The sequence below is a fragment of the Calidris pugnax genome, unplaced genomic scaffold (genome assembly GCF_001431845.1).
Source record: "Calidris pugnax isolate Ruff unplaced genomic scaffold, ASM143184v1 scaffold48, whole genome shotgun sequence".
Lineage (NCBI taxonomy): Eukaryota > Metazoa > Chordata > Aves > Charadriiformes > Scolopacidae > Calidris > Calidris pugnax.
Genome location: NW_015090787.1, coordinates 6,627 through 33,011, shown reverse-complemented (window position 1 = coordinate 33,011; position 26,385 = coordinate 6,627). Strand labels below are relative to the sequence as shown.

Sequence of the window (26,385 nt, the reverse complement as noted above, 5' to 3'; positions counted from 1 at the left end):
GATTGACAGCCGTGCGGGCTCGCCGCCGTCGCCATTGTGTTCAGGGAGCGGCGGGGTCGGAGCGGCGGACCCTGGGCCCGGTTCTACGTGGTCCCTCTCGCTGGCGCCTCCGCCCCTGAATGCCCGTGTCGTGAGGGTGAGTACAGGCCGCTTGCGGTGTCGAGGAGGGGAAGATGTCCCCGCACGGCCCAGCCTGCGCCTGTGTGCGGGGCCGGGGGGGAACCATTTTGTCTCGGGGCTAGTGCTCGGCCCCTCCATCCTTTTCTCTGCCGAGCGCTTCTGACGGCCTCCGCGGGCAGCGGAGCTGTGTGACACCCGCTGCCCCCCGCCCCTTCCCTCCGTCTGAGGAGGCGCTGCCCGGCGGGCCGGCGTAGAGGCCGGCGCTGCCCTTCGGCCTGGCGAGAGCCCCGGTTTGGCCTTGGGTTGGAGCGCGGCGCGGCCCTGAGCTGCTGGCCGGGTGGAAACCTTGCTGGCCGGGTCCGGAGAGGAGGGTGCGGTGCCCTCTTTAGCGGCTCTGCCGAGCCCCGAGCCGGCTGGCTCCGGTCTGCGGGACAGCCCAGCGCCGGGGCACCGGCTGCTGCAGCGTAGGCAGACGAAAGGTATTTGTAAACGTTTCCTTTATTCATGGGACTCCTGAGAGGCTGTTGAGGTTTTTGTCAGCCTTCCTTGATTGAAGGTTGACAGAATAGCCCGAGCAAAGAATTGTGCAGACTGAGAGAATTGCCGCTGAACTGCATCTTGTTTGTCATAAAAACGTGATTGTGAGTAAACACCGCGGAAGACACGTGATGACAGGGAGAGAGTCTTGGGAACAGCTGTGCATCAAGCCATGCAAAAACCTGTAGGTGTAAAAGCTTGAGTCTCAGGTAGAAGTGTCACTGCCTAGTTCCAACATACAGAACTTGAATTTTGGAGCTGAGAGTGAAGTGTGTGCTGCTTTCTGAGGGTAGAAGAATTATATAGTTAGTAGAAAGCATGGAAACTGTCAAAGGCTTCCTGTACCGGTAGACATGACTGCCTCAAATTGGCCCTCATTTCTCAGTTGAGAGGGGGGCAGGGCAGAAGAGAGGAGGAGTGAGAAGTTTTAATTTGAAATATTTGCTGTTTGTGTTATTTTTACTTTTTGAGATTACACAGCTTTCCCGCAAAGGCCTCTTGGATCTTTTATCTCATGTTATCTCTATCCATGGCTAAGTTAGGTCTAGTTCATCGTTTATAATGACAGATCAACAAGGGCAGGACATCTGAGCTTTATACTCAAAATAGGCTGTTCATCTCCATCTCCCGTTACAAGTGGCCATCTGCTTCCCAGGTACAACTTTAAAATTCGGTTTCAGAACTTGTTTTCTTACCAGCTCTTCAGAGGCATCACACCTATCCCGTATTCCAGGGGACAAGAGTTGTTTCCAGATGTTTCCATGAGGTTTGGATTGCTAAGTTGTATAACATGGCATGTGCTGATGAAATATGTTGCTTTGATGAGAGGATTCTTCTCACCCTGCTGTTTTCTTTCTCATCTCTCTGCTGTTGGATGCCATTGTGAGTAGAGTCAAAATGATGGAGAAGCCAGAAGTCTGTTTTGCCAGGATAGTGTGTTGAGGTTGCTCAACAAAGAACACTGCAGGTGTCATATTTGAGTAAGGTCTTCCTTTCCTTTCCTTTTTGGCAACAACAGGCTTTTAAATCAGGTTGGTTGTTTTTGTTTTTGTTTTTGTTTTTTTTTTAATTTGTTCCTCAGTGAAGTCACTTAAGTATTTTTTGGCCTCACTACCTTCAGTGTAAATTGAGCTGACTACTTTGTCATTATAGAACTCGTTACAGCATGTTAATTAGCCCTTGGGATTTGTTGGATTCCTGTGTGGGTAAACAAAATGTTTGAGGTTTTAATTTGAATGTCTTTGTGCTCATTTAAAAACCCGTAAGATGCTGGTACTATAAAAGGGAACCATTCGCATTCTGAAATATCCTATAATACCACGGTATTCCCCTTGCAGACAAGTCATGTGGCTTGAATAAAATGATTACTTTTTTTTATTATTATTATTGTGAGACCACTGCCTTGCTATATCCTGTATTCTGTGACAGCACGTTTACCTTGACCATCTCATTGTGGTACCATGATCAGCATAAGCCTTATATGTGTATTGTGTATGTTCAAGCCAACCGTGAAGATGGTTGCTTCTCAAGATTCCAAGGTACGGTGCTTAAAATGGTTTTCAAAGAATTCTGGACAAAAAGAAGAAAGCCCCAAAGAAACGAGAGGACTTCTTAGTAGTGTTGGTTAGCAAAGTTGAGATACCTAGTGTCTAGTTTTATCTATCTAATATATTCAAGTCAGTCTCTGTTGACTTGAGTTGCATATAGATGCTTCCATGATTTCTGCCAGTTGGATTCCAACTAAATTTTATGATGGGTGCCCAGAATTGAAGAGTTCTTGTGTAGTGGTTGTTGAAAAATGATTAATCTGAATCACGTGCTTCATGTCACTGAACCTTTGTTGAAAGGCAAAGATGAAATCCAGTTTCTTCAAGCAGAAGTTCTTTGCCTAGACCATAAAGCCTTTTTTTCCAGTACCTTTCCACCTCTGCATCAAACAAGGAAGAGCTCTTCTTGTCAAATGTCTGTTCTTACACAACTGTGATTCATTTTTATAGCAGATCCTTCTCATTTGCTGGCTGAGGCCAGGACTGCAGATAAAATGTATGGTTGTATTAAAGAAAGTAATCATAATTTTCTAACATACTGACTTTATCTTGTTTTAACACATTTTTTGTGTATAGTTTCTGCAAGATTTATTTACTTAGCAAAAGAAAATATTACATAGATAGTATCATCCAGACATACTCAGGTTGAAATCACAACCTGTGCTAATTTACAATATTAAACTGATAGATAACATTATCCTCTTGGGGTTACCGCTGGAGGGGAAAATTAGTCTTGTACCTCTTAATGTATTTTTGTAGAAGCAATTTGCTAATGTTGGACTCCGTTTCAGCTTCTAGAGATAGTGTCCACAGTCTTCCACCCAGTCCTTTCCTATCTGGATGTTACTATTTCATCTGTTTTGTGGATAACGCATAAGCAATTTTATTACTTGTAGATGATCTCTAGTTTAGTCTTGAAGTTCTTAGAACTTCTTTTAAGTCTTCTTTGTAAGTCTTATGAGGAGCGGCTGAGGGAGCTGGGGTTGTTTAGTCTGAAGAAGAGGAGGCTGAGGGGAGACCTTATCACGCTCTATAACTACCTGAAGGGGGATGTAGAGAAGCGGGGGTCGGTCTCGTCTCCCAAGTCACAGGAGACAGGACAAGGGGAAATGGCCTCAAGTTACGCCAGGGGAGGTTTAGATTGGATATTAGGAAAAAATTCTTCACGGAAAGGGTTATTCACCATTGGAATGGGCTGCCCAGGGAAGGGGTTGAGGCACCATCCCTGGAGGTGTTCAAAAGACGGGTTGACACGGTCCTATCCCTTCTTCTAGAATTCTTGTTTATTCTGCATATGTCTGTGTCTGACTTCTGTCTACATTATTTAATTCATCTGGTTCCACACACGTTTGAAGGAAAGTGATCCAGAAACAGAATGATCCATAATGAAAGTGATAATGCTGGTGCTCTTTGTGAAGTACTTGATAGCACAGGATGGGATCCATTATTCTGTGTGTCTGTCCCTTAAGGTTTGTATCAGGGTAAAATGTAGATAAATAGTGCTTTGGATGTCAGATCTCGTCAGGGCCTACAGCTGTCCTGTCCACCATACAGACGAGTCTATGTTATTGTCACACTAAATTAGCTTTGCAGTTTGCAACTTGGAATAGTCACTTTTTCACACTTGGTGCAGCTTCAGACAAGTACTAAATTTGCAGTGCATATTATGGCGGATTACTCTACAGCTTAAATTAACCATCATTACTCTGTCTTATCTAATGTTACAAATACGATTTTTACATTTTATTGCACAAATGATCCACTTGAAGTGGTGTAGCTTAGATTGATTTGTCCTTAATGAATTTCTTTTAAACTTCCACGATTGACAGTGTTCTTCTGTACTTTGGAACATTGCTTAGCATTCTTGCTGATATAGTTGTGTTTGCAGCTTTGAGAATTGCATAGATTTGCTCAATATTTACTTAGGGGTTTAAATTTGATCTGGGAAACTTAACAAATTTGTGATTTCAGGTTCCTAATCCACAGTTAGGCAAATGAGAATTTCAGATGCTTGAACTGATCTTGTTTACTGGTGATGTCTCTGGCAATAGCCAGAGTGTTTTGCTAATGGGTGATGAAGCATGGTCTAGAAGCTGGTGTGCTTCTCCATAATAGAACCCAGTAGCTCTTCTGTACACAAATGTAAACATTCACTTAAACTTAGTATGCTTTATGTTATAATTTTTTCTCCAATTTAAAAAAAAAAAAGTCCTACTTGCAAGATTAAGCATTTAGGCTATTTTATGTTGTGACCTGTGTTGTAAAGCTAACAACTACCATGCACCACAACAGTGCTTAAAAAACCTTCCATTAAGGAAATTAACCTCAGCTGTCCAACTGTTAGGCCAATGGAGTTCTGTACAAACTAGCTGTTACCAGGTAGAATACATAATGCAGCATGACTTTCAGCTAAGATTAAAAGCCCTAAGTATGTGAATGCAACTTGAAACTGCAGCCAGACATGAGATATCTCAGAATTGATGGAGCAGTTTTTCACAGACTGTTACTGAAGAGCATGGCTGATGCGTGGGAAAACAAATGTGCTGTACTGATTGATAATTTTGGGTGGTTTTTTGATACAGCTTATTCCCATTCTCAGAATGTTAGGCCAGAATTAAAAGTGGTTAAAGAAAACAGATAGTGTCACTTCTGCAAATCACCCTGTACCAATGGAGTTCTTGGCTGTCAGTTTTAGAGTTATCACGTTGTTAATTATCACGCTACTCCTCCCATACCACATCACTGTGGATACTGCAGTTCTCTTAAATACTTTTATTTATTAGCTATGTTTTGTGGTCTGATTCTGTCTGTACCATCCTGAGGAGGAAGAATCTGGGAATGTTAGTAAAACAGTCAGCTGTGTGGAGGTTTTGAGCAATGTTAAGTCAATATATCCTCTCAAGGACAGGAATGACTACAGGATCACTTCTCATGCTGAAAAGGCACCAGCATTTCTTTTGAAATGTCTAGAAATACCACAAGAGCAAAAAAACACTCAGTCACTCAACAGTAACTTTATATATACCTGTGAGACAGAATATGCTTGCTTGTATGCATTAATTTTCATGGGACTTGTCTTTGGACTTGTCTTTAATATTTCTTTGAGGCAGGTAGACTGCAAATGTGGGGTTTTTTTACAAGAGGGTGAGGTTTCATAGTTTTGACCCTGAAGAATAAGTCTGAGTGTAGTTTCTGTAAGTGTTGAGATGCACCTCACTAACAAAAAAGTAATATGTGAATTTAAGAAATATGAGGACTCTTTCCTTGACTCATCTTGTGTTAATACTAGTGCTGCTACAGGGTCACACTTGGAATTTAATAACAAGAATATGTTATAATAATAAGAATAGCAAAAGGGGCTATGTTTCTAATTCTCCAACGTGGAATGGGAGGAGATGTAAATAAGAGGTTATAAAACTAGGGTAAGAACTTAGTTCCCCATCTTACTGATGCACAGGTGGATCAAAGAGCTGTGTGAATTTTTGTATGTATGAATCATATTTATGATACACACTCAGAATGATTTGTGCATGTTTTGCATGTAGGTCCCTGCTTCTAAAATTAAAAATAATCAGTGTGTCCTTACACAGGATACAAAGAATGGAGTCAAAACCCTCAAGAATTCCTCGAAGGATATCTGTTCAGGCCTCCAGCTCTTCACTAGGATCTAGAACGTTGACTGGAAACAGTTTAGCTGGTGCATATAGTGTGAGAGAATCTTCCCGGAGATTAGAATCTGGATACCAGGTAATGTGTTTTGTTTCTTTACATAAAGTATAAATTAATTTAATGTCTGGTTTTCACCAAGAAAAACCCTAAAACGTGAACAAAAGGGAAATACAAGGAAAAAATCCTGCCCAGGGCCTTGCATTTGTGAACAAACCACAAGACTTATTCTAAAATGTGAGGATTTACTTACCAGGCCAATGACAGTATTCTGCAGTATCAACTAGTAGTTCTAGGTTTGCCATCTTTACCTGCTTTTGTTTGTAGCTGCACCTTTAAAAATCAGCTGTTTGATGAATGAAGGGCACTAGTCACTGCAGTCTTAAACCTGGGCAAACGGGGATTTCTGTTGAGGGGAGGTGAGGCTTTTGTTTGATTTGTGAAGTGTGTAGGGGGTTACACTTCATGTGTGGATGATGCAGAAAGTACAGGAATATGTTGCAGTTCTAAGAGTTGTGGTGCAGGGCCTACTTTCTTTGAATTTTGTGAAGGTAAGAAGAGGACCTTTAGGCTTACATCACACTGCAATAGTCACTACAGGGTAAAGGTGTTTGCTGTTTCACATGCAACATGTTACACTGACCAGATTGCATTGGGGGGGAAGCCATGATCAAGGATAAGTCACACTCTGCAGGTACTTTCACTTAGAAAGAGTATTATGAGAAGTAGAGATTAAACTACTTCAGAAATAATGCTGGGTACTTGCAAACAGCATGTGGCTGTTCGGCAGAATTCTCTTATTTTGTTTCTGCTGCTGTCAGCAGTTCTTAACTCAGTTTTGGGCCCAGAAATCTAAGCTCATCTTGGTCTTTGAAACTGCAGAAACTTAACTCCATGATTAAATGTTTGCATTTTTTCATAAAATGGCTATGGGTTTGGTCCCTGCTGACAAGCCATCTGGGACATTCTATTATATAATGCCTTTTCTAGGAACAGTTTTACAAGTAATAGACCATTGATTATTTTTAGCACTAGTATATGTGTATGCATTGTATTTTGTCATATGTAACATGCATGCCTTCATCAGTATAAAGCCTACAGAGTGTGTCTAAGGGTAGTCTTCAGTCATTTTTTTTGCTTTTTAGATTTCTACACTTTTTTCTCTGGCTGGCTGCTCAGCAAAACCAAATCAGATAGTCTTACTCATTTGTAGGGATTTATGGACCCACACAGTCTACATATCATGCTGAAAGCTGTTGATCAGATGATGAGTCTTGAGCTGAACTGGTGTTATGAAGTTAGATGTGTTACTGCTGTTATAACTTTCTTGTGTTATAATTTGATGTGCTTTATGTTATTTCATTTACTACATGAACTGAAGTGTGCTCACTGCACTGAATATTGTATTTTGACTATTGCCTGTTGAGCAAAGTGCTTCTAATCTGAGGAATGATCTTTATAACGTTTTCCAGTAAAAAGGGGGGGGGAAGAAATAATTGTGTAGAAGATAATGTTGTATCCCTTCTTTCCACTCCAGTTCATAGAAGGTACTCTGAGACCTTCTTACACAGGACTGGTGCTTAGCAATAAAGGTATAGGGAAGCTCTCTTTCTTGACTAACCTTTGGCACTTACAGAGCTGGTAGGAGCAAACTCCATTATTGCTTGCAGATTAAGACTACAAGTGGCTGGGGCAAGAAGAAACAGTCTAAATAAGATTAGGTCCAGTCAGATAGGAATGGAACAGGCAAGCCTTTTGGCTTTGTTAATCCATTCGAAAGCATACCTTAAAATATTAAGAGCTGCTACAGTTCCAAATAATTTAAAAGATTTGTCATTTAGAAGAAAAAATGTATGACTATCAGTAGTGCTTTGGGTATAGAGAGGAAAGAGAACTTGGAGACTTGCCTTTTTAGTATAAAATAATTTCTGCAGCTAGAAAGTATACTTGATCATAGCTTAACTCAAAAATTCTTGGAGACAAAGCAGTCAAACTTTGAGTATTCAGCTTTGACTAGGGCTAAAAAAATAAACCAGGCTTCTGTCTGAGGGGTTTGTTCTCCTTCCACTTTCCTTTTTTTTCATATAGGTATGAATTCTTGTATGTCATACACTTTTGAGATCAGTAGCGTCTGCTCATCTGAGAAGGCATGACAAGCAGGTTAATTGTAAACTAATCTGATGCATGTGACATAGCACTGTTTCTAGGTGAATTACAATGCAAAAATCAAATTGGTATAATGGTATGAGAAAAATTCCTATGCTTTATGAGACAATATTTTAACCATTTCATGAGAAATGAAGTGAAAGTTTGGGAGCAATGGAGTTGAAGTGTAATGTATAAAATTGTTTTGAATTTTTTCCTGATCATCTTTCTCTGCTACTGAAAATGGACACCAAAAATAGAATACCTTTTGTAATGCTTTAATTGTTAAGTTCTGACAAAGGATTTGAAGTAGTCTTAAGGTGAACTAAAGGAAGAAAGAAAACTGAGGTTTTTAGGTTGTTGTTTGTTTTTTGTTTTTTGTTTTTTTTTTTTCAGATATAGCAACTTATTTGAGTTTTTGACATCATGCCTGATCATCTACTTTCTCTTACAGCCACTTTTTTTTTATACCCAATGTGTTGCTTTTTGTCCTTGGGGCATCTTTCAAAGAAATGAGCACAGTGCAGAGATGTCACAGCTCCCAAAAGCTGTTCTGGCATTAGATCAGTAGATGGTGTGGTTCCATGAACTGGCTTTCAGTGCTGTGCTAGTGTGAGTGTGTTGTTCTTGGATTAAGGTCTTTACTGTGGTGATCCAGACACTTAAAATAAGATGAAATTCTCAGATGTTCAGAATCTAACAGCTGGAGAGAAAGGAAAGGCAAGTATTTCCAGATCTGCAGGTATGGCTTGTATAAAGAACATTTTAAGAGAGCTTTACTTTTCTCTTAAAATTGTGTAGTCTTGTGCCCATGGGCAGATTCTCCATATGTGAAATAATTTAGAAACCTGATGAATCCTACTGAGACTTTGAAATATGAGAGAACTTACTGACTGATACTTTATTTTCAGGTTTAATTTTGGAATTAAGAATTACTAATTTGCAAGCCTTCCCTACCAATAGCACAATGATGGAATATTAGCATACACTGCAGAGAAATAAAGAGCTTACTTAAGCAGTGATAAGAAGTGTTTAAGAGCCTGAGAAGATACTGTGTAATTTGCAGTACAGTGGTATGTGGTTGGTTTGTGTTTTTTTTTAAGGAAGAATAACTTGAGGACATATTTTACATTTGTTGTCCCATCTATTTTCCTAGGACAGATCATGCTCCTTATGTAAAACTAATTACCTGTTAGTAGGCATAAAACATGTGTTTTCTTCTTTTTCCCCCTCTTTGCACCCACTCATTCCTGTATTAATATGATGACCAGGACAAGACAGATGGCTTGTTTTAGTGGCCTAAAAGCCACTTTTGCTGTGACACTTCTACTGTCATGGAGACTGTTTTTTTTAATGTGTGTGTGATTTATTTTTTTTTACTTAACACTTGAAAATGAGGTCCTTAGGTGCTCCAGCAATTGGAATTAAGTTGGGCTGATGCCTCAAAAATCTTACACTTCAACTCTTTGTTGTCCATGGTCAAATGAGAGGACAGATAAAGGAGCTGATAATTACTAGAAAGTAATTTAAAAAAAAAAAAAGCAGCTTTCCTTTTGCCAGCAGTTCTCTCTTAAGCCAATTTCATTTCTTCTTGGTTATCTCTTGAGGTTTCTCATGAAAGGTTTCCAGATTTATTAGTACCTCCACTTTCCTGTATTTTCAATATTTAGGTCAGATATTGAGTTCATTTTGAGTTACGAGATGCATATGATAAGTATGTTGTTCTTCAGGAATCCAGTGTATTGAATAGCTCCAGTAGAGACTGGGGAATTGGAGAAAGAGACACCCATGAAACTCCTTGGAAGCTTACAACATCCTCTCCAACTCGCTACTCAGGGACACTTGATCATCCACATTCTGGAAGATTTTTGGGAAGCAGAAGCAGATTGGTGAGAATTGTTAATGTGTAACGCTTTAAAAAAAAATAAATATAAATATAAAAAAAATATAAAATTAAGGTTTTACCTTAGTCTTCCCAATCTGAAAACCTGCTAGCAAGGGCTCACTGTAATGTTTCTAGATAAGTACATCTTATTAAATCAAGATGGAGGGAATCAGAGACTCATAGAATTGTCTAGGTTGGAAGAGACCCTTGGGATCATCGAGTCCAACCATCTACTCTACTCTACAAAGTTCTCCCCTACACCATATCCCCCAACACCACATCTAAACGACTCGGAAAGCAAGAAGATGATGATAGTAAGAAATTATTCCGAGAATTAAAGTAATAATAATATATATTAGATATACTAATAATTAAAGAATACATTTGAAGTGGGAGTGGCTCTGCAAGTATCCATTTAGAAAGAAAAAGGGGGAGGGGGTGATTAGAATCTCATACATGTTGTAGTCCTATGGATCACAAAATTAATATTGTTTATACTCGTTCCATCAGGTATTTCTAGGGGGTGTGTTTTTTGAATGGTACCAGCTTGGGAGTTAGCACAATGTTTATGCTTTTTGCAACTTGCTTTAGAAAACTGAGTTGTGGAGGAACAGTTCATATCCTGAGGCTGAACTGTCACCTGACTGAGATCCAAGGCTTAGGCCTTAATAGCTTGTCTGAACAAGGCTCCAGAATGTGCCTTCCTAACTCCCAAAATGAGTACTTTGCTTCTTTGACATGCTTACTCACTGTAGAGTGACAATAAAACACTTTCAATTGCAGTAGAAATATTAAGGTGGGAAAAGCACAAAACTGTGAAAGTGTTGGCAGGAAGATAGTAAAGTGAACAAGTGAAAATTCTGCTCGCTTTCGGACTGAAAGTTGTTTGGGTGCTTGGGAGTGCTTGCACCTTAAATAGGTGTTTGTTTTCTTACTGTGACACTTACATAAGTCAGGGGGAGGGAGGAGCAATGTGGAGATGCAGGCGTTCTGGGGAAGTCATGGTTGGTGTCTCTACATAGAATCAAAATGCAAATGGAGTCTGTCCTTGTAAGTGGTCTACACCTCTACTTAAGATGGTGCTGTAGAGTTTCCAAAATGATACGGTTTTTTTCCCATTAAGGTTAATTTTTCTCTCAAATGAAGTTCTAATGCAAGTGAACATTGCAGAAGACACCCTGAAACTTCCACTTATAAAATAACAAATTATTAAAAGATAAGTTATATATTAAGCAGATGATTCATGAAGGAAGTTAACCTAGCTTTGTACTTGGTTTGTGATACTAATTTCCGTGTCTCCCCATCTGTCTTTCATGATGTGATAAGAGAAATGCTTAGATAATTCTTAGTTTTAAAAAGTAAAAAGTAGTGGCAGAAACATAACAAAATAAAATACAACCACAAAAACATCGGCTTTAATTTGGTTGATCCTTAAAGGATCTTGGCTGTAGATACTTTCTGGGAGGTCAGACAGCTCAATTGAGCTTTTTGATTGATCTCGAATGCTTTATAATTAACAGATTTCAAATAGAAAATTAATGCTTTGACTGCAAGTAACCAGACCAATGGCTTATAGATTCTCCCAATTTTCTTTTCTTTTTTTTTTAGTACTAGTTTCTCAGAAGTTTTATTTCAGTGCTGTTCACTGCAAAAATTCTTTTGTACTCATTCTTTACTCTGAACTGTTTAAGTTGGACTTGAGCTTAATATAATCAAAATATGTCTGGTCTAAACAGCTTACTAGAAGCTAGAGCTGACTCCTTAGCTAAGTATATTTTTAGGTTGGTAAAAATTAAACTGGATTAGTTAAAATGTTAAATAACAAAACTGATCAGTTTGGGCCATTTCTGGACAGCAAAACTATGTTTCCTTGGAGATCTGTAAAGCTATATTTGATGATCTTTATAGTATCTTAAAAGTAAGGAAGGAATATCTTTTTTTTCCCTGTAAGCTACATCTACCTATAAGGGAGGAGTAATGCTGATCGTAATAGAAAATGGCTTTTGTTGGTAGGACTGTCTTGAGTAAACCTGGGAATACTGATCAAGAGCACAAGTATAAATCCTACTTTTTTTTTAAATAAAAAGACTTTACATCTTAAAGTTGTTCTTTACTATTTTTGTGAGTCTTATGTTATGTACACTTCAGTGTAAGTACATCTGAAATACCGCGTCTGTAATTTTCTTTTTTTAATGCTATTTCAGTCTACATCCTCTTCCTCTCCTTTTACATCTGGGTGTTATGGTGAGTCTGAGAGAACTCAGGGAGCATACTCAAGACTGCATAGCCAGCAGCGAGACAGCGATTCAAAGAGACCTAAGCTATCTTGTACATCTACCTCTTCTGTGAGAAGCAATGGCTTGGCTGCCTTCTCAGGTGAGAGTTTGATTACTAAAGCTGTTATGTGAAAATAGCCTGAATAATAAGATCAAGTTTTACAAAGGTTTAAAAGACTTGCTTAGAAATATTAAGCTTTTATTATTCTTAAAAAGCTATGCCTAACGGAAGAGTATGTTCACGCTGGTAGCGGTATCCAAAGTACTGAGAGTGCTGTTAACAGTCTTTTGAAAACCCAGTTGTACGATGTCAAGAAAAAATTATTACTGTACCTATTCCGTGAGGAAGCTGAACTTCATGGCTCAAATATGTCTTAATTGATTAAGATTTCAAGGAAAGAATGAGTGCAGCTGCTGTTATTTCATGGGTCAAATTGTGTCAGTAAACCTACATAAGCCAGGGACAGCAGAAAGGAAATTTTACCTTATTTAGCTCTGTGTTCCAAGAAACACCGTGTCATGGGTGGTTAGAGCACTGTTGTTAGGGGTCAGGGACGAAGGAGTTCTTTTTTAGAAGGGCCTAAACCCATTCTATAGGCTGGGCCAAATTAAACATTCTACACGAGGAGCTCTTTCAGTAAAAACCTGAGATTTTCATTGAAGCTGTAAGTAAGTATGTGATACACAGATAAATGTAAGTTAAGCAATATGTTAATGGAAGTCTAAAGGTCAGGAAATAATGGTGAAAAACTTATATTGAAGTTATTCCTAGGATGTTTTGAAATAGGTTATCAGACCCGCTCAGATTACCCTTGTGAGTATGGATCAATGTTCTTTTTATATCCTCTTACGGAACCACACAGCCAACCAGATAAAATTTTATTAAATTATTCTTTAAAAACCAGTATTGTGGATACTTTCTTACTCTGTTAATAAAATGATCACCATTACATTTCTCATTATGGTGTAGGACTATCTTTGTCTTTACATTTCCAGATTGGTTGGTCATCACACTGCTGACCAATGAATGCTCGCATTTTGATTTATAAGTTAGCTGTAAAGGAAAATCAAGGTAGATTTTTCAGATGCATGTAAGAACACTTTTTTAGAACAAGAGTTTTGCTCACAGATGAGGTATGTACAGTTCTCTATTTAGTTGTTGAAGCTGTTAGCAAAAAACAAGGTCCCTTTTTAAACTGAAGTGTTTTACTCTGCAATATGATCAAGAACAGTATTGGTCGTTGTTCTTAAAGCTGTGTCTAAGCTGCATTTAAACTTCAGCAGAATTTTAGGAGCATTTAAGAAGCATCATTAGAGTGGCAGCATTTACCAAATCTCAAGCTGTTGTTTATCTGTATTATGAAGCTTATTTAATAACTAGTTACCATTAGAAAGCAAGATGCGGTTTCTCTTCCTCCTGTCCTGTATGAGTGTTAATGGGTCTGTCTCTTCACAAAAGTATTACAACTTTTTTCTGGTTTAGCTTTCAAAGCTAACTTACTGCAAGATTAAATAAGTGCCAGCATCAGCAGAGTGCTGCTTACTCTTGGCTTTATGTTGGCAGCTGGCCACTTGATCAGCCTAGTGGTATTGTTAAACTCTCCCTTGATATGGTATAACCAGAATGCATGCGTAAGTACTAGCTTTAATGGATTTTTAAATTATTACAAAACAGGGGATCTATTTACTTTTCCTTTCTAGATTCGTCTTGGAGGTACAGTAGGATTCCTAGATCTTCTTCAGTGATGCTTGGCTCCCTTGGAACTGAGCTGGTGAGAGAGCGAAGAGAGTTAGAAAGAAGAACAGATCTCTCTGTTAATAACCTAGTGGATCACAGCTACAGAAACAGTGACTTTTCATCTTCAACATGTATGTATTGTACAACTGAAAGCTTGTAAACCCATAGGTTGCTTGCCTGTTAGTTTCTTCACATGTTATTTTAATATTTTCTTCAAAACACAAAGCCAAAAGATCTATTTTTTTAAGGTATCCTTTTAAATAAAGTTGTTTGGCCACTTTCCATGCATTGGCTAAATCATCAACGTAGATATGAATGGTCTAGCTTGTAGGTGTATTCAGTTGCAAGAAAATGGTATGGGTGTTTGCCACTGTAACCTTGAATAGTCAGTCAGCCTCTTCTTTTTGTTCATCTTAAGATCTCTTTGTATTTAAGATCTCAGGAAAGATTTTTCATGAAGGTTCCCATATCATACTATCTCTTCCTGTTTGGGTTCTTGAGTGGTTATTAGGTAAAACTGCTAAACCACAGAAAGTAAAAATGAATAAACACATGCTTTACGTGAGGTAAGAGGTTTGTTCCCTGGTAACTTGTTAGGACTAGAATGGAATTGTGCACTGTTCTTTTCACTGTTTATTCAAGAGTGTTGTGGTCTATTGGAGCTGTCTTGGGGGAAGCTCGTCATCAGTCTTGGTTTGCCACCTTTTCCAGATGCATTAGTGGTATTTTATAATGCAGAAGTTTAAAAAAAAAAAATTTACCATTTTTACAAGTATAGATGAAAAGCAGAAAAGATGAAAACTGGTTCCAGATTTCATCCTGCAGTCTTACCTTACAAGAAGAGTATATTTTAATTTCATCGTACTCTACATTTCTTTCATAAGTGGATGGTTGGAGTTTACCTGGTAGAGGCCTAATGGGAGAAATGGATGGGTGGACAGCCTTGTACTGTCCATGCTGCATTTCTAGTGGTAGTGCCACTGTATAGTGTTACAAAAATGACTCCCAACTGAGTTCCTGCTATGTAATCAAAACCACATGGCAGATGCTTGGCATCTGTGCAGATGTTTCTTTAGTTAGAATCTGTCAGCTGCATAAACTTCAGCTTCAAAAATAAATGGTGATTGCAATGCAGAACCCGTTAAAAAAAAAAAACACCACCAAAATTAAATGTGGAAAGTTTCGATTCCAGAATACATAAAGCTTCTACCTCCTACCTTAATCTACCTATGCTTGTTAAATAGTTAAAATATTGAAGAAGTTTGCCATCTTATGTATTTAGCAGGCTTCAGCTGCTTTCTCCTTCAACCTATCTCCCCTCCCAAATCCAGCTATGTAAGAAGGAGACTAGCTGATGTTAGCCTCCCCAGCTGCTTCATGTAATTTTAACTAAACTTGAGCTACAGTAAAATTCTTCTCAGTGTGTTGAGTTACTTATGCAGCATTTACGGAAGATATGCTTATAAGGAACATGGAATGTTTTAGGTTGGATGGGACCTTTAAATGCCATCTAGTTCAACCCCCTCCCCCACCAGGAGCTGGGACATCATCAGCTACTATCAGGTTGCTCAGAGCCTTGCTTGAATGTTTCCAGGGATGGAGCATCTACCACCTCTCTGGGCAACCTGTTCTAGTCTTTCACCACCCTGGCCGTAAAAAAAAATAATAAATATTTCTTCCTTGTATCTAGTCTGAATCTCCCCTCTTTTACTTTAAAGCCATTACGCCTTGTCCTATTGCTACAAGCCCTGTCAAAAAGTCCCCCCTCATCTTTCCTATAAGCCTCCTTTAAGTTCTGAAAGGCTGCAATCAGATCTCCCCGGAGCTGCCTTTCCTCCAGCCTGAACACCCCCAACTCTCTCAGCCTGTCCTCACTGCAAGGGGGCTCCAGCCTTCTGATCATGTTTGTGGCCTCCTCTGGTCCTGCTCCAACAGGTCCGTGTCCTTCTGATGTTGGTGGCCACAGAGCTGGAGGCAGAACTTGGTGGGTCTCGCCAGAGCAGAGCAAGGAGGGAGAATTGCCTCCTTTGCACTGCTGGCCACTGTGAAACACTGGATGATCAAACATAGCCTAAAAAGCAGGGGAGGACACAACAATGCAGTGATAGTTACCTAATTGACTGGAGATAATCAAGGTAATTGGGAAAGCAGATGAGATTACTAATCCAGAATGGGTAAATCTGATTGTGTTTAAGCCAGTTGCATAGCTGAATATGTGAACTAATTTAGCTGTTGCATTTCTTTGATAACCCTTTTGGGCTGGAGCAGTGGAATTACAGTATCTTTGGGTTATTCTTTTTATCTTCAGGTTCTTGGTTTAAAACATTATTATACTAAGATACACATTGAATTTAGATGCTACTCAATTTCTGTTATCCAAAGTCAATAATTTTATGCTACCTTTAAGTAGTGTTTGTAGCAGCAGCTGTTCTTACGAGAAGGAGAAGGATAGCTTCTTGTAATAGATGAAGAATGTGCTTGGCTTTATCCGTACGTTTGTTTTAGGTGCTCTGGTGTCTGCTACATTGCTGAAATTTTTATTAACCCATCTTAGTTTACAGGCCTTTAAGTTAAAAATAGTATTGCGTATAGTTTCCTGGTTTTAGTTCAGATGTTGTTCTTATGTAACTTCTGACAGATGGTCAGAATTCTCATACTTGCCTGTAAGAAAGTGAATCGTACCTTGATAATCTGAAGAATTTGGGGGTGTTAGACTCCAAATGGATTTAGATTTCCAAATGGACTGAAACCAGTCTAGGTTTCAGTTTAACTTTGGAATTCTAATAGGTAAATTTAAACATAATATTGCTCTGGAATCTACATGCCAAATTTGAAAAAAATTTGAGTAAGGATCACGAAATCACGAACTTCTGTATTTACACATCAGAGTTATCCATCTGGAATGCAACAATTAGAGAACACCTTGTCATAGTATTTTCCTCTGCTTTTCTGCAACAGATCTTGAAGACAGACCTGCGTCTTCATATGCGGAGGGAGCAAGACCAAAAGAGAACTCCTTAAGCACTTTGAGGCTGAATGCATCCATGAACCGCCAGTTGCCTTCTGATCATCAGCCATCTTTTTTCAACAGAGACTCTAGTATGAGCTCTTCAAGATCCAACTATTCTTCAAGACAAAGGAGAAATGAATTGGAGTCTCCCCAGAGGAGCATGCAGCCAGCATTTTCTCTTACTGCCATTAGAGATGAAACTCCTTCCTCAAGTAGTTCTGAAAGGGTTTTATCTTCTCAAAGATCATTGAATGAACCTGCAGCTGACAGTGAAGGGAGGCGCACAACCAGACAGCTGCTGTCTCGTTTAGCATCTAGTATGTCATCTACATTTTTCTCTCGAAGATCTAGCCAAGATTCGTTGCATACAAGGTCATTAGGCTCTGAAGAGTCAACAGTGGTCCCAAGAGTTCAGGCTTCTACTCTATCGAGCACTGGTGGAGCTGCAACTCCAGAAGTTCCAGGACTTCAGGCATCTGAAGCTTCTCAGGGATTTAGTTTTCTTAGACGAAGATGGGGTTTATCAGGAGTTTCACAAAATCATAACTCTGATTCAGATGGGGAAAGTTACAGACCAGACTCTGAAAGTAGGAGCACGGGATCCTGGTTATCATCATCTTTGAGGAACAGGTGTACACCTCTCTTTTCCAGAAGAAGAAGAGAAGGAAGAGATGAATCTGCAAGGATCTCTACCTCTGATACAACTGCTAGATCACAACATGTCTTCAGAAGAAGAGAGTCAGGTGAGGAGACCTCTCTTGAAGCATCAGATGGCCCTCCTCGGGCTTCTCTTAACAGACCACCAACACCTGCAGTATCTGGTATGCCTACAGCTACTGCCTCCCCTCCAGATTCAGTCCACAGTAGGAGAAGTTCTGGAATTCTGCCTGGTTCTCTCTTTCGCTTTGCAGTGCCTCCAACATTAGGAAGCAGTCTGTCTGACAATCTTATGATAACTGTAGATATTATTCCCTCTGGCTGGAATCAGTCTGATGGACAAGAAAGCAGCAAGTCTAAAATACCGCCTTCAAGAGATCCAGAAAGACTCCAGAAGATAAAAGAGAGGTAAATTAGTATGTTCTTTTGAGATAAGAAAATGTACCTGACTTAACATGAGAGGGTCTTCTGTAACCATGATGTTGAAAGGAGGCTTTCCTTCAGAGAAGGCGGCAACTCAGTCCTCTGTCACTAGTGTTCTCACTTCTGTCTTTAGAGAAGCTTGTTTTAATTCTTGTAGGTTTGGGTGTTTGATGAATGGAATTGTCATTATAGAAAGTCTTAGATGAAATGTGTCACAGCGTTTGTAAATATTCCTTTTTATTCAGCCTGCTTTTAGAAGATTCTGAAGATGAAGAGGGTGACTTATGCAGAATCTGTCAGATGTCCTCTGCAAGTTCTGACAACCTTTTAATAGAGCCGTGCAAATGCACTGGAAGTCTGCAGTATGTTCACCAGGAGTGCATGAAAAAATGGCTACAGTCCAAGATTAATTCAGGTAAAGCAGACTCTAGACTGAGGTAGACTTCCAGTTACGTTAGGAGGCTTATCAGGAGGATTACTCTTAGTAATATCATGGCATTTATTTGCAAAACAAGCAGCTGGGGACAAACGGTATTGTGGTGCTTCCAACCTTATTGTGTGTCTGTGCAGCTTCTCATATCGGTAATTCCAAGAACTGTATTTATCATCCAGAGATTTACTTTTTTTGGTATCGTCTGCTAAGATATTAGATAAACTATATCATTGCAGAAGTGTAGCTTTAGAGCTACTCTACCAGTTTGGGTGAGTTTGTTTCCCATCCTTCCTCATGCATGTGACATAAGTTTGTAAGGCTTTTATAGCCAGGCTGACTGTAACAGAGTGATAGGAATTTGAAAATCCAGAAATCTTTTTCTGTTGTAACTATACTTAAATTTTTTTTTAAGATACTAACTCCTGTTCAAGGCAGTTAAAACCACTAGTTCAAAAAAATTACTTCAAAATGCATACAGATTTTTTTTTTTTAAGAAATACTTCAGAAAGTGTGCACTGTACAAATGTTTTTGTAATAAATTAATTGACCAGTTTACAACTAAGTTATCTGTACTATTTTTAAGACTTAAAAATAGGTGGCTTGGTAGAAGACATGAAGATTGTGGAATACCTTTTACCAAAGGAGCTAGCATCGCTTTTTCACTCAGTATCAGAGGACGCACATCAGAGTAGGGATGTATTAGAAGCCTCAGCCTGTAGGAGAAATTGTTTGAAGTATTTAACTATAGAAGACATAAATCTACCCTAAACTTGCTTTTGTTCATCTTGTTGTGTATGGAGCAGCTTGTTTTAAACCTGATACTTCAAGAAAAAATGGTATTCTGGCAATAACTTTACACCATTTGGATTACACTGTAGAATTCAAACAGCTCAAGCGGCAACTTTATGCCAGACTTTCAGCAAGAGGCATGTAGTGTCCAGAGTGAACATGAGGCAAAATATGTGAAGCTGGGTAGCGAATAAACTTTCTATGCAATTTACGTTCTGACATAAGTAGACAGTCACTATATTTGTATTAGAGGCTTTCTTTTCTTCTAATCTTGCTCTGCAAAACAAAGCCAAGAATCGGTTAGAGTTTGTAATGCTTGTATAGGTGTATAATCTGTGTTAAAGACTGTTACAACTTGACACTGATGTTCCCCTGCCTCTCCCCACCAGGCTCTTCTTTGGAAGCAGTAACAACTTGTGAACTGTGCAAGGAGAAGTTGCACCTGAACCTGGAAGACTTTGACATTCATGAACTCTATAGGGCACATGCAAATGAACAAGTTAGTATATTTTACCTAATTTGGTAAGTGTTGGTTTAGTGCTGGGAGGGCACTCTTCTTTAGAGAAGGAAAATGCATCTCCTTTTCAGAAGGACTGTTATGCACATAAAGTAACATCAACATGGAACAAATGTTTCTCCTCAATATTCAGACAAAATCTGTTTTCCTGCTGTGTTCCCTATAGCTGAGGTTTCAGTAAGTGTAATACATCTCTTATCCTTTTCTTAGTTGCAGGTACATCGTCTAGCTTTGCAGTCTAGTGTCTCTGCCACATAGATCCAGTACCAGTATGATTAGATTGAATTTCACATTAAGTCATGAATTGTATTTGCTTTTCACTATTTTTAACATACTTAAGCAGTTGTTTTTAAACATACCATAAAAAACTTCCTTTGTTTCATTAGAGTGGTAGAAACTAACCTCTCTTCTAACAGCTTCCTGCTGCTCCTTCAAGTAATTTCATAAATTAAAATATAATTGAAGGTCCATTAGAATAATAGAATTGTCTAGGTTGGAGGGGACCTTCAATGTCACTGAGTCCAACCATTAACCTAACACTGCCAAAACCACCACTAAACCATGTCCCTCAGCACCATGTCTGCCTGGCTTTTAAATACCTCCAGGGGAGGTCGTTCAGCCACTTTAGTTCCTGTCACTTGGGCCAGACTCTGAAAAGTCTTTCTCCAGTGTTTTAGCACTACTGACTGTTGGTTACTGTCAGTGCACCTTGGTAGAAATAAGACCTTTTAAACTTTTACCTAGAGTTGATTCTGTAAGTAATTTCTAAAAATATTTATGACATGATAAAGTTCTTACAATATTTCCCTTTATTTTGGCTTTCTGTAAAGTGTTGGGACCACTGAAGAGAAACCAACAATGTTTGTTGGTTTTATTTTCCCCAGAATACTCTGATTCTCAGATTGCTCCTTGTGAACTAATCATGCTGGCTAAAATTTTATTTGTAGAACTCTGTCTTCGAGGATAACATGTTAGGTCTGGGATGGCTAGGAAGAACACGAACTATAAATAGCTTTTCAAGTAATTAAAATATTTTAGTATTGCATTTCCCTAATTCTCTTGGAAGAACTAGAGATCAAATATATATAATATTTCCAGTAAAATTTAATTCTTGTTCTACTTCTTGAGTTGTATATGCAGACAGATCGCTGACATTCTGAATGTTTCTTCTGTTCTCCTTTAAGGCAGACTATGAATTTATCAGCTCTGGTCTCTACCTTGTAGTGTTGTTACACTTATGTGAGCAGCGCTTCTCTGACATGCTGGGAACTGCAAGCGAGGCCAGCACACGTGTCAGAGTAAGTACGCGGTGATTTTGTGGCAGGAATTGCTTGTACAGAAAACTTGGAACTAGATTGCAACCTTGAGCGACCTAGGAGCTAGATACCCAAGAAGCAAGCTTATTTAATGAATTCAGGTCTGAAATGGTCTGAGTTTGTCAATGCAGTAAGACCTTGTTTGATTTGAAACTGAAGGTACTACTTTACTGCATTTACTGTGTTGCAAAATAATTTTTTTCTAGGTTGTTGGTAATTCGTTGTTTTGCATGTATGTTGTCATGATTATTGTGAACTTAGGCGAAACTGGAAGGTTAACCTCCCTCTGTACAAAACACGCAGTTGAGAATGTTCGACTACCTTGAGAATTTTTTCTTGTTATGCCAGTCTACATTGCAAAGGTCTAGACCTTGCAATGCTTATCAGCTGGATTGTGCTCAAATATGCTGTTGAATGTTACGTTCTGAAACTTACTAGCTCTAGGGTGATTTTCTGGCATTAGTCAAAACTCTTATTAGTTGTATTTGACCGGATTCTTGACACTTAAATGGCTTGACTTAGAAATGCAGTAAATACACATTTTAACAGTAAGAGATCATCATAGAAAGTTATTTCTGCACAGTGACTCATTCAGAAGTCCAGTATTCTAGATGTTTATTTGATACAAGATAATGAATCAATTCTTTTAGTCAACTGAGCTCCTGAAAAGCTGATTTTTATTTTTTTTTAATGACATATAAAGAATTAACAATGTTAAGCTTGTCCAATGCTTACTGGAATGGTTGTTAGCAGTTACTAGGCCTATGGGGTAGAGGCAGGACTCTGCTTTAATATCCTACTGTATTAGAACAGTGATCCTCTTTTCTCTGCACATCTAACATAGAGCTTGTGTTCCATGATCCACAAATGAATTGTCCAGTTTTCTCCACTACAAGTGTAGAGATACAGAAGACTTATAATGTAAAGTAGCCAGTATCCAGTACAGGTTATTAGCTTGAGTGTATTGCAGAAGTAAGATGGTTTTACGGGTTTTTCATCAAAGGCAGTACTACATTTGTGTGACGCTGCATTTTAAACCACCAATGCGTGTTTGATACCGAGCATACAACTGAAGTGTGGAAACTGTAGCATTATTATTCTCCCTTAATTTTATTTGCTGTGTCTCAACATCTGAACTCTCTCTGAAACAGTGACAGTTTTGTCACTGACAAAAATACACTTGGCTGAGACTTCCAAAGTTGCGCAAGGAATTTGTATTCCTATGGATTTTGGCTTTGGTTTTTGATACTCTGTAATTCTAACATTAAACTACCACCACTGCCTAATAGTAATCCTGCTCTTAAGCCTTTTATTTACAGTTAAAATCTTAGGTACGTTCTTCATTAACCTTAGTCAGAGGGCTCTGTTTTGCTATGTCAGTGGTGAAGTAAATGAAGTGGATCCAGCTAGCGCAGTCCTTACAGATTATGTTTTTCTGCATTACAATTTCTAGGAACGGTTTTCATAAAACTGGCACTTGTTTATGTGTGCTACTTTCAATATTGATGTGTTTTACAGACTGTAGAATGTGAAGATGATGCCGCTTATTGCCACCAGGAACATTTGACATAGAGCGGAAGCTGAAATAACTGTGCAGTAGCAATTTGAACTCTAATGTGTGGGGATTTATGTTAAAATTTGTATTGATTTATGTAAATTGGAAAAATGTGTTAGGATAATCAACATTTGGGATGAAGCTTTGGGTTGTAAAAGTGAAGAAAACTTTGCTAACTTGTTGCAAATTTCTGCAGATAACTTTGCAACTTTTAAACTACTTTCTCTCTGCCTTGTTTCTAGTTTATTAACCTTGCAAGAACTCTTCAGGCACATATGGAAGATATTGAAAGTAGGTGCTTCCCCTCTTTCCCTCCTCTCCCGTTAGATCAACTCAAACTTAAATAAGTACAATCCTCCTTGCCAAGATTCACAATACTGGACTTAATTACCAAAAATTTGACTTAACCCAGCAGTGCTTTTTCCATTATCAGTAGAATTATTCTGAGGGGGAACTGGTTTTAATTCTCCATGATGAATTTCCCAACGGCATAGAGTTGTTCAGATCACAGAAGTATTTTCTGCAAGTGAAAAAAGATTCCTTACTAGTTACAGTTTGGGGGTTGTAATTCTAGTAGTACATAGTTATGGAGTTGGTGGTGACTTTCAGGTTGTAGCCTTTTACACTAGTCCTAATAGAAAAGAAACATTTAAAGTTGTATTTCACTGTGCTTAAATTACCGTGCTTCTCTTGCCATTTCATCTTCTCCCCTTCCTTTTCTTGCCCTCTTCACCCCGTTCTTTTTTATGTCCACACACACTTTTCAGTTGTGTGTGTTCCTTGATCAGACCTGTTTACTATAGGAATTAAATTTAACAGTTGGCAATTTTGGCCAAGGACTAGCCTACTTTTCACCTAATGGCTTCTTCAGCGTGCTTAAATTCAAAACTGTATGCTGACTTCTGGTAAAGGTATCCTGAATCTAAGTATTATTTGTGGGCATGATGAATAGACAGTAGAAGTGTAGTTGATCTAACTTTTTTTTTAAGTGTGCATGTGAACATCTGTCAACATTCAAAGTTTATATATGAATTTTCAGTGCATAGGAGGTATTTGGAGTGCAGTAAGGAATTTTGTGTGTGTGTAATCTTTTTAGTTCAAGGGGCAGAAGATTATTCTTCATTCAGAGCAGGTAAAGGTGGACTTCAGTTGAGAATTTATTCCTAAGTTATGTGCATCCTTATTGGAGTAATTTAATTTACATTTGATTCAGGCTTTATCTAAGTGGCAGGTGAGGAATACTGACTTTCAGATTTATAATTGATGTTACTTTAGTTACATTTCTCTTCTGAGAACTGGAGAAGGAAGGAGACAGACCATGCGTCTTTCTATGTTCAGAGATGGAACAAGTTACTTGAGTGTAAATACTGCTTTGACTGCAGAGGTTGCTTAAGAGGACAGATTAAAATCCTGTTACGGACAAGCTAACACTTCACAAACCTATTGTAGATGTGTGTACTGACTGTTTTCTCATAGTTGACAAGTGTGGTTTTGTCTCTTAATTTACTTTGCAACAACAAAATCCCGTGCGTATGTCAGCTTTATGTTTGTTTTGCGTATGCTGTAAGAGTGGGGGTGGAGAGAGGAGCTGCTTCCAAGTAGGTGGGACTTAATTGCATTAAGCAACATATATACGTTAAAAAAAAAAATATAAAATTTAAGGGTCTTTCTGTTTGTTAAGACTGCTAAACCTTTTAAGACATTTTAGTATCCATTTTGTTAACTTCTTGAGTAATTGCTTTCCCTTGTGTTGGGTGCTGCTGTCATGGATTGAATATATTCTCCTCCGACTACTGTTGGAATTAGCCACTGTAAACACTACCTAAAAGTTGAATCTCTGGCGTAATTAATTTTTCTTCCTTCTATTTTGAGGAAGAACAGCAGGAGGACACTGCATTTTGTAATGCCGAGTTTTGATTTGAAAATGCTATATTTTTCGGAAGTGAGATACATTTGAAAATTAAGCCATGTAATTGTACAAGGTTTGGGCAGGTATTACAGTCTGCTGTGTAATATTATAAAATTACCTTTTCCTGTAGTCATCTTAAAGTGCTCTAATTTCACAGCCCTCTGTCAAGGCTTCTGATTATACTCTTGTTCCAACAGCTTCTGAGGATGATTCTGAAGACTGATGCTGGTAGAACTTCCATACTGCAAGAGAAATGGAATTGCTGCAGAAATGCTGAACTGGCAAGAACATCATCAACATGCATTTGTTTTTTTCCTCTCCTTAGTAAAAAGCGCATTGAATATTACTGTAGTTTTTGAAGTATTGTTGAATTCAAAATCAGCTGCTGCACAGTGGAACAGGCGAACTTGAGAACTACTCAGCATGCGCGAGGATTAGATACATATAAAGCAACTTCCCTTTTTAAATAATGAGGATGATGTGCTTTGTTTTGGAAGACATCAGATGTTGAATATTTAAGGAAGCTATATATCCCTTTGTTTCCTTCTTACTGTAGTCAGATTTCTGGTTTTGTCTATCAAGTTTTGCTCCTCTACTGGCACTAAGTGGTTATAGTGGATTTCAGGGTGAGGGTGGGCAGGGAGGGTGGGGATGTCCATGTACTTAAAAATAGGTTTTGTTTGGTTTGGTTTTTGGTTTTTTTTTTCCTTTTAAATGCCTCTGTTGCCACATCATATAATAACTGATTGCTTCCAGTGTTAATGAATGAACAGGATGATGAGCAAGATACTGTAAAGATTGTTTGGGTTTCGGTTTATTTGAAGATTATTATTTAACTCAAAAAGCAATAAGAACTTGCAGTGGTCTTCTAATACTTAGCGTTAGTGGTGGCTTTTTTATGTACCGATTTGGAAATTGGAGATTATATTTGATATTATGTGGCTGTTCCGTTATGGAATATTGCAGGTGTAAACTCTTGCATTTCAGCATTCCTGGCAGATATGCAACTTGATACAGACCTAAGGTTGTTTAGTTTAACCAGACTTTTTTAGATCCCACCTTCACTGTTCAAAGCACTGGTTATCAATGTGTTTTCTAGTGTTGTCACTTCTTTATAAATAAAGACGATGGAGGTATGCATCTCTACTGGTATTGTCCATTTTATTTAAACATGGATACCTACCAGAACTTACACTTGAAAACTCCGAAAGCTATAGCCTGTCCTATATCTTTACTAACGTTTGTAAATTCTTATGCAGATATTTAAGATTGTTTCTGACCATTTTGGATTGAAATGCTTTATATGAATGGTGGTACAATAAATTGACATACACGTCTTGGAATTGTATTTGCTACAAATATTTGTTAGCTTTTTTAAATACTGCAGTAACAGCATATCTGTAAAGAGCACAGTATGTTGAAATTCCTTGAGTTTGGTTTGTGGTTACAGTATGTAAAACTAACTTGAGCAGGAGAAAGGATGTGCCTTAACAGTGAAATGAACTCATGTGATTTTAAGAGCTAACTTTGCAAGCATTACATAAGGTGGCGCATCATCTCTAACACTTGAAAGAAAATGGAATGCTAAGGAAATTGCACATTTATGTGCTCATTGTGGTAACATTAGGCATTGAGTATTCAGTGCCAACACTCAAAAGTATCATTCCAGCAATCAGTTGAAATACAACTCTCTTTCAGACATTCATTTGAAAAGTGAAGGTCCAGGCATCTGTGAAAACATTTTTAACTCAGTTCTGAAGTGAATTCAGGTTTATAATAAAAGTTAAATGTTTAATCCTTTCTGAGTTAGTTGGTGTAGCTTAATAAAACATACAGTGAAGCAGAGAGTATTTCATGTGCAC

General features: G+C 38.4%; 1 protein-coding gene across 3 annotated transcripts; it reads left to right on the top strand.

Annotated features, from left to right (window-relative positions):
- On the top strand, positions 1 to 25,863 carry MARCH7 (membrane associated ring-CH-type finger 7). Of its 3 annotated transcripts, none has more exons than XM_014966527.1 (11): positions 1 to 136; positions 5,795 to 5,951; positions 9,746 to 9,904; positions 12,105 to 12,276; positions 13,878 to 14,045; positions 16,873 to 17,667; positions 17,836 to 17,989; positions 18,250 to 18,419; positions 19,616 to 19,725; positions 20,928 to 21,041; positions 24,721 to 25,863. In XM_014966527.1, exons 2-11 carry the CDS (start codon positions 5,805 to 5,807, stop codon positions 24,880 to 24,882), a joined length of 2,151 nt encoding a protein of 716 aa, XP_014822013.1. In that variant the 5' UTR covers positions 1 to 136; positions 5,795 to 5,804; the 3' UTR covers positions 24,883 to 25,863. The 3 variants fall into 3 exon arrangements, with proteins under 3 accessions (XP_014822013.1, XP_014822012.1, XP_014822011.1); XM_014966526.1 differs by having other exon boundaries at positions 16,873 to 17,745; XM_014966525.1 differs by adding an exon at positions 22,857 to 22,905 and having other exon boundaries at positions 16,873 to 17,989.
- The last annotated feature ends 522 nt before the right edge of the window (positions 25,864 to 26,385 follow it).

Excerpts from the sequence above, each read along its gene's own strand:
- MARCH7 (XM_014966525.1), top strand. The coding sequence starts at position 5,805 with ATGGAGTCAAAACCCTCAAGAATTCCTCGAAGGATATCTGTTCAGGCC. Across the intron at positions 5,952-9,745 it reads GATTAGAATCTGGATACCAG|GAATCCAGTGTATTGAATAG; the intron begins GTAATGTGTTTT and ends GTTGTTCTTCAG. Across the intron at positions 9,905-12,104 it reads TGGGAAGCAGAAGCAGATTG|TCTACATCCTCTTCCTCTCC; the intron begins GTGAGAATTGTT and ends ATGCTATTTCAG.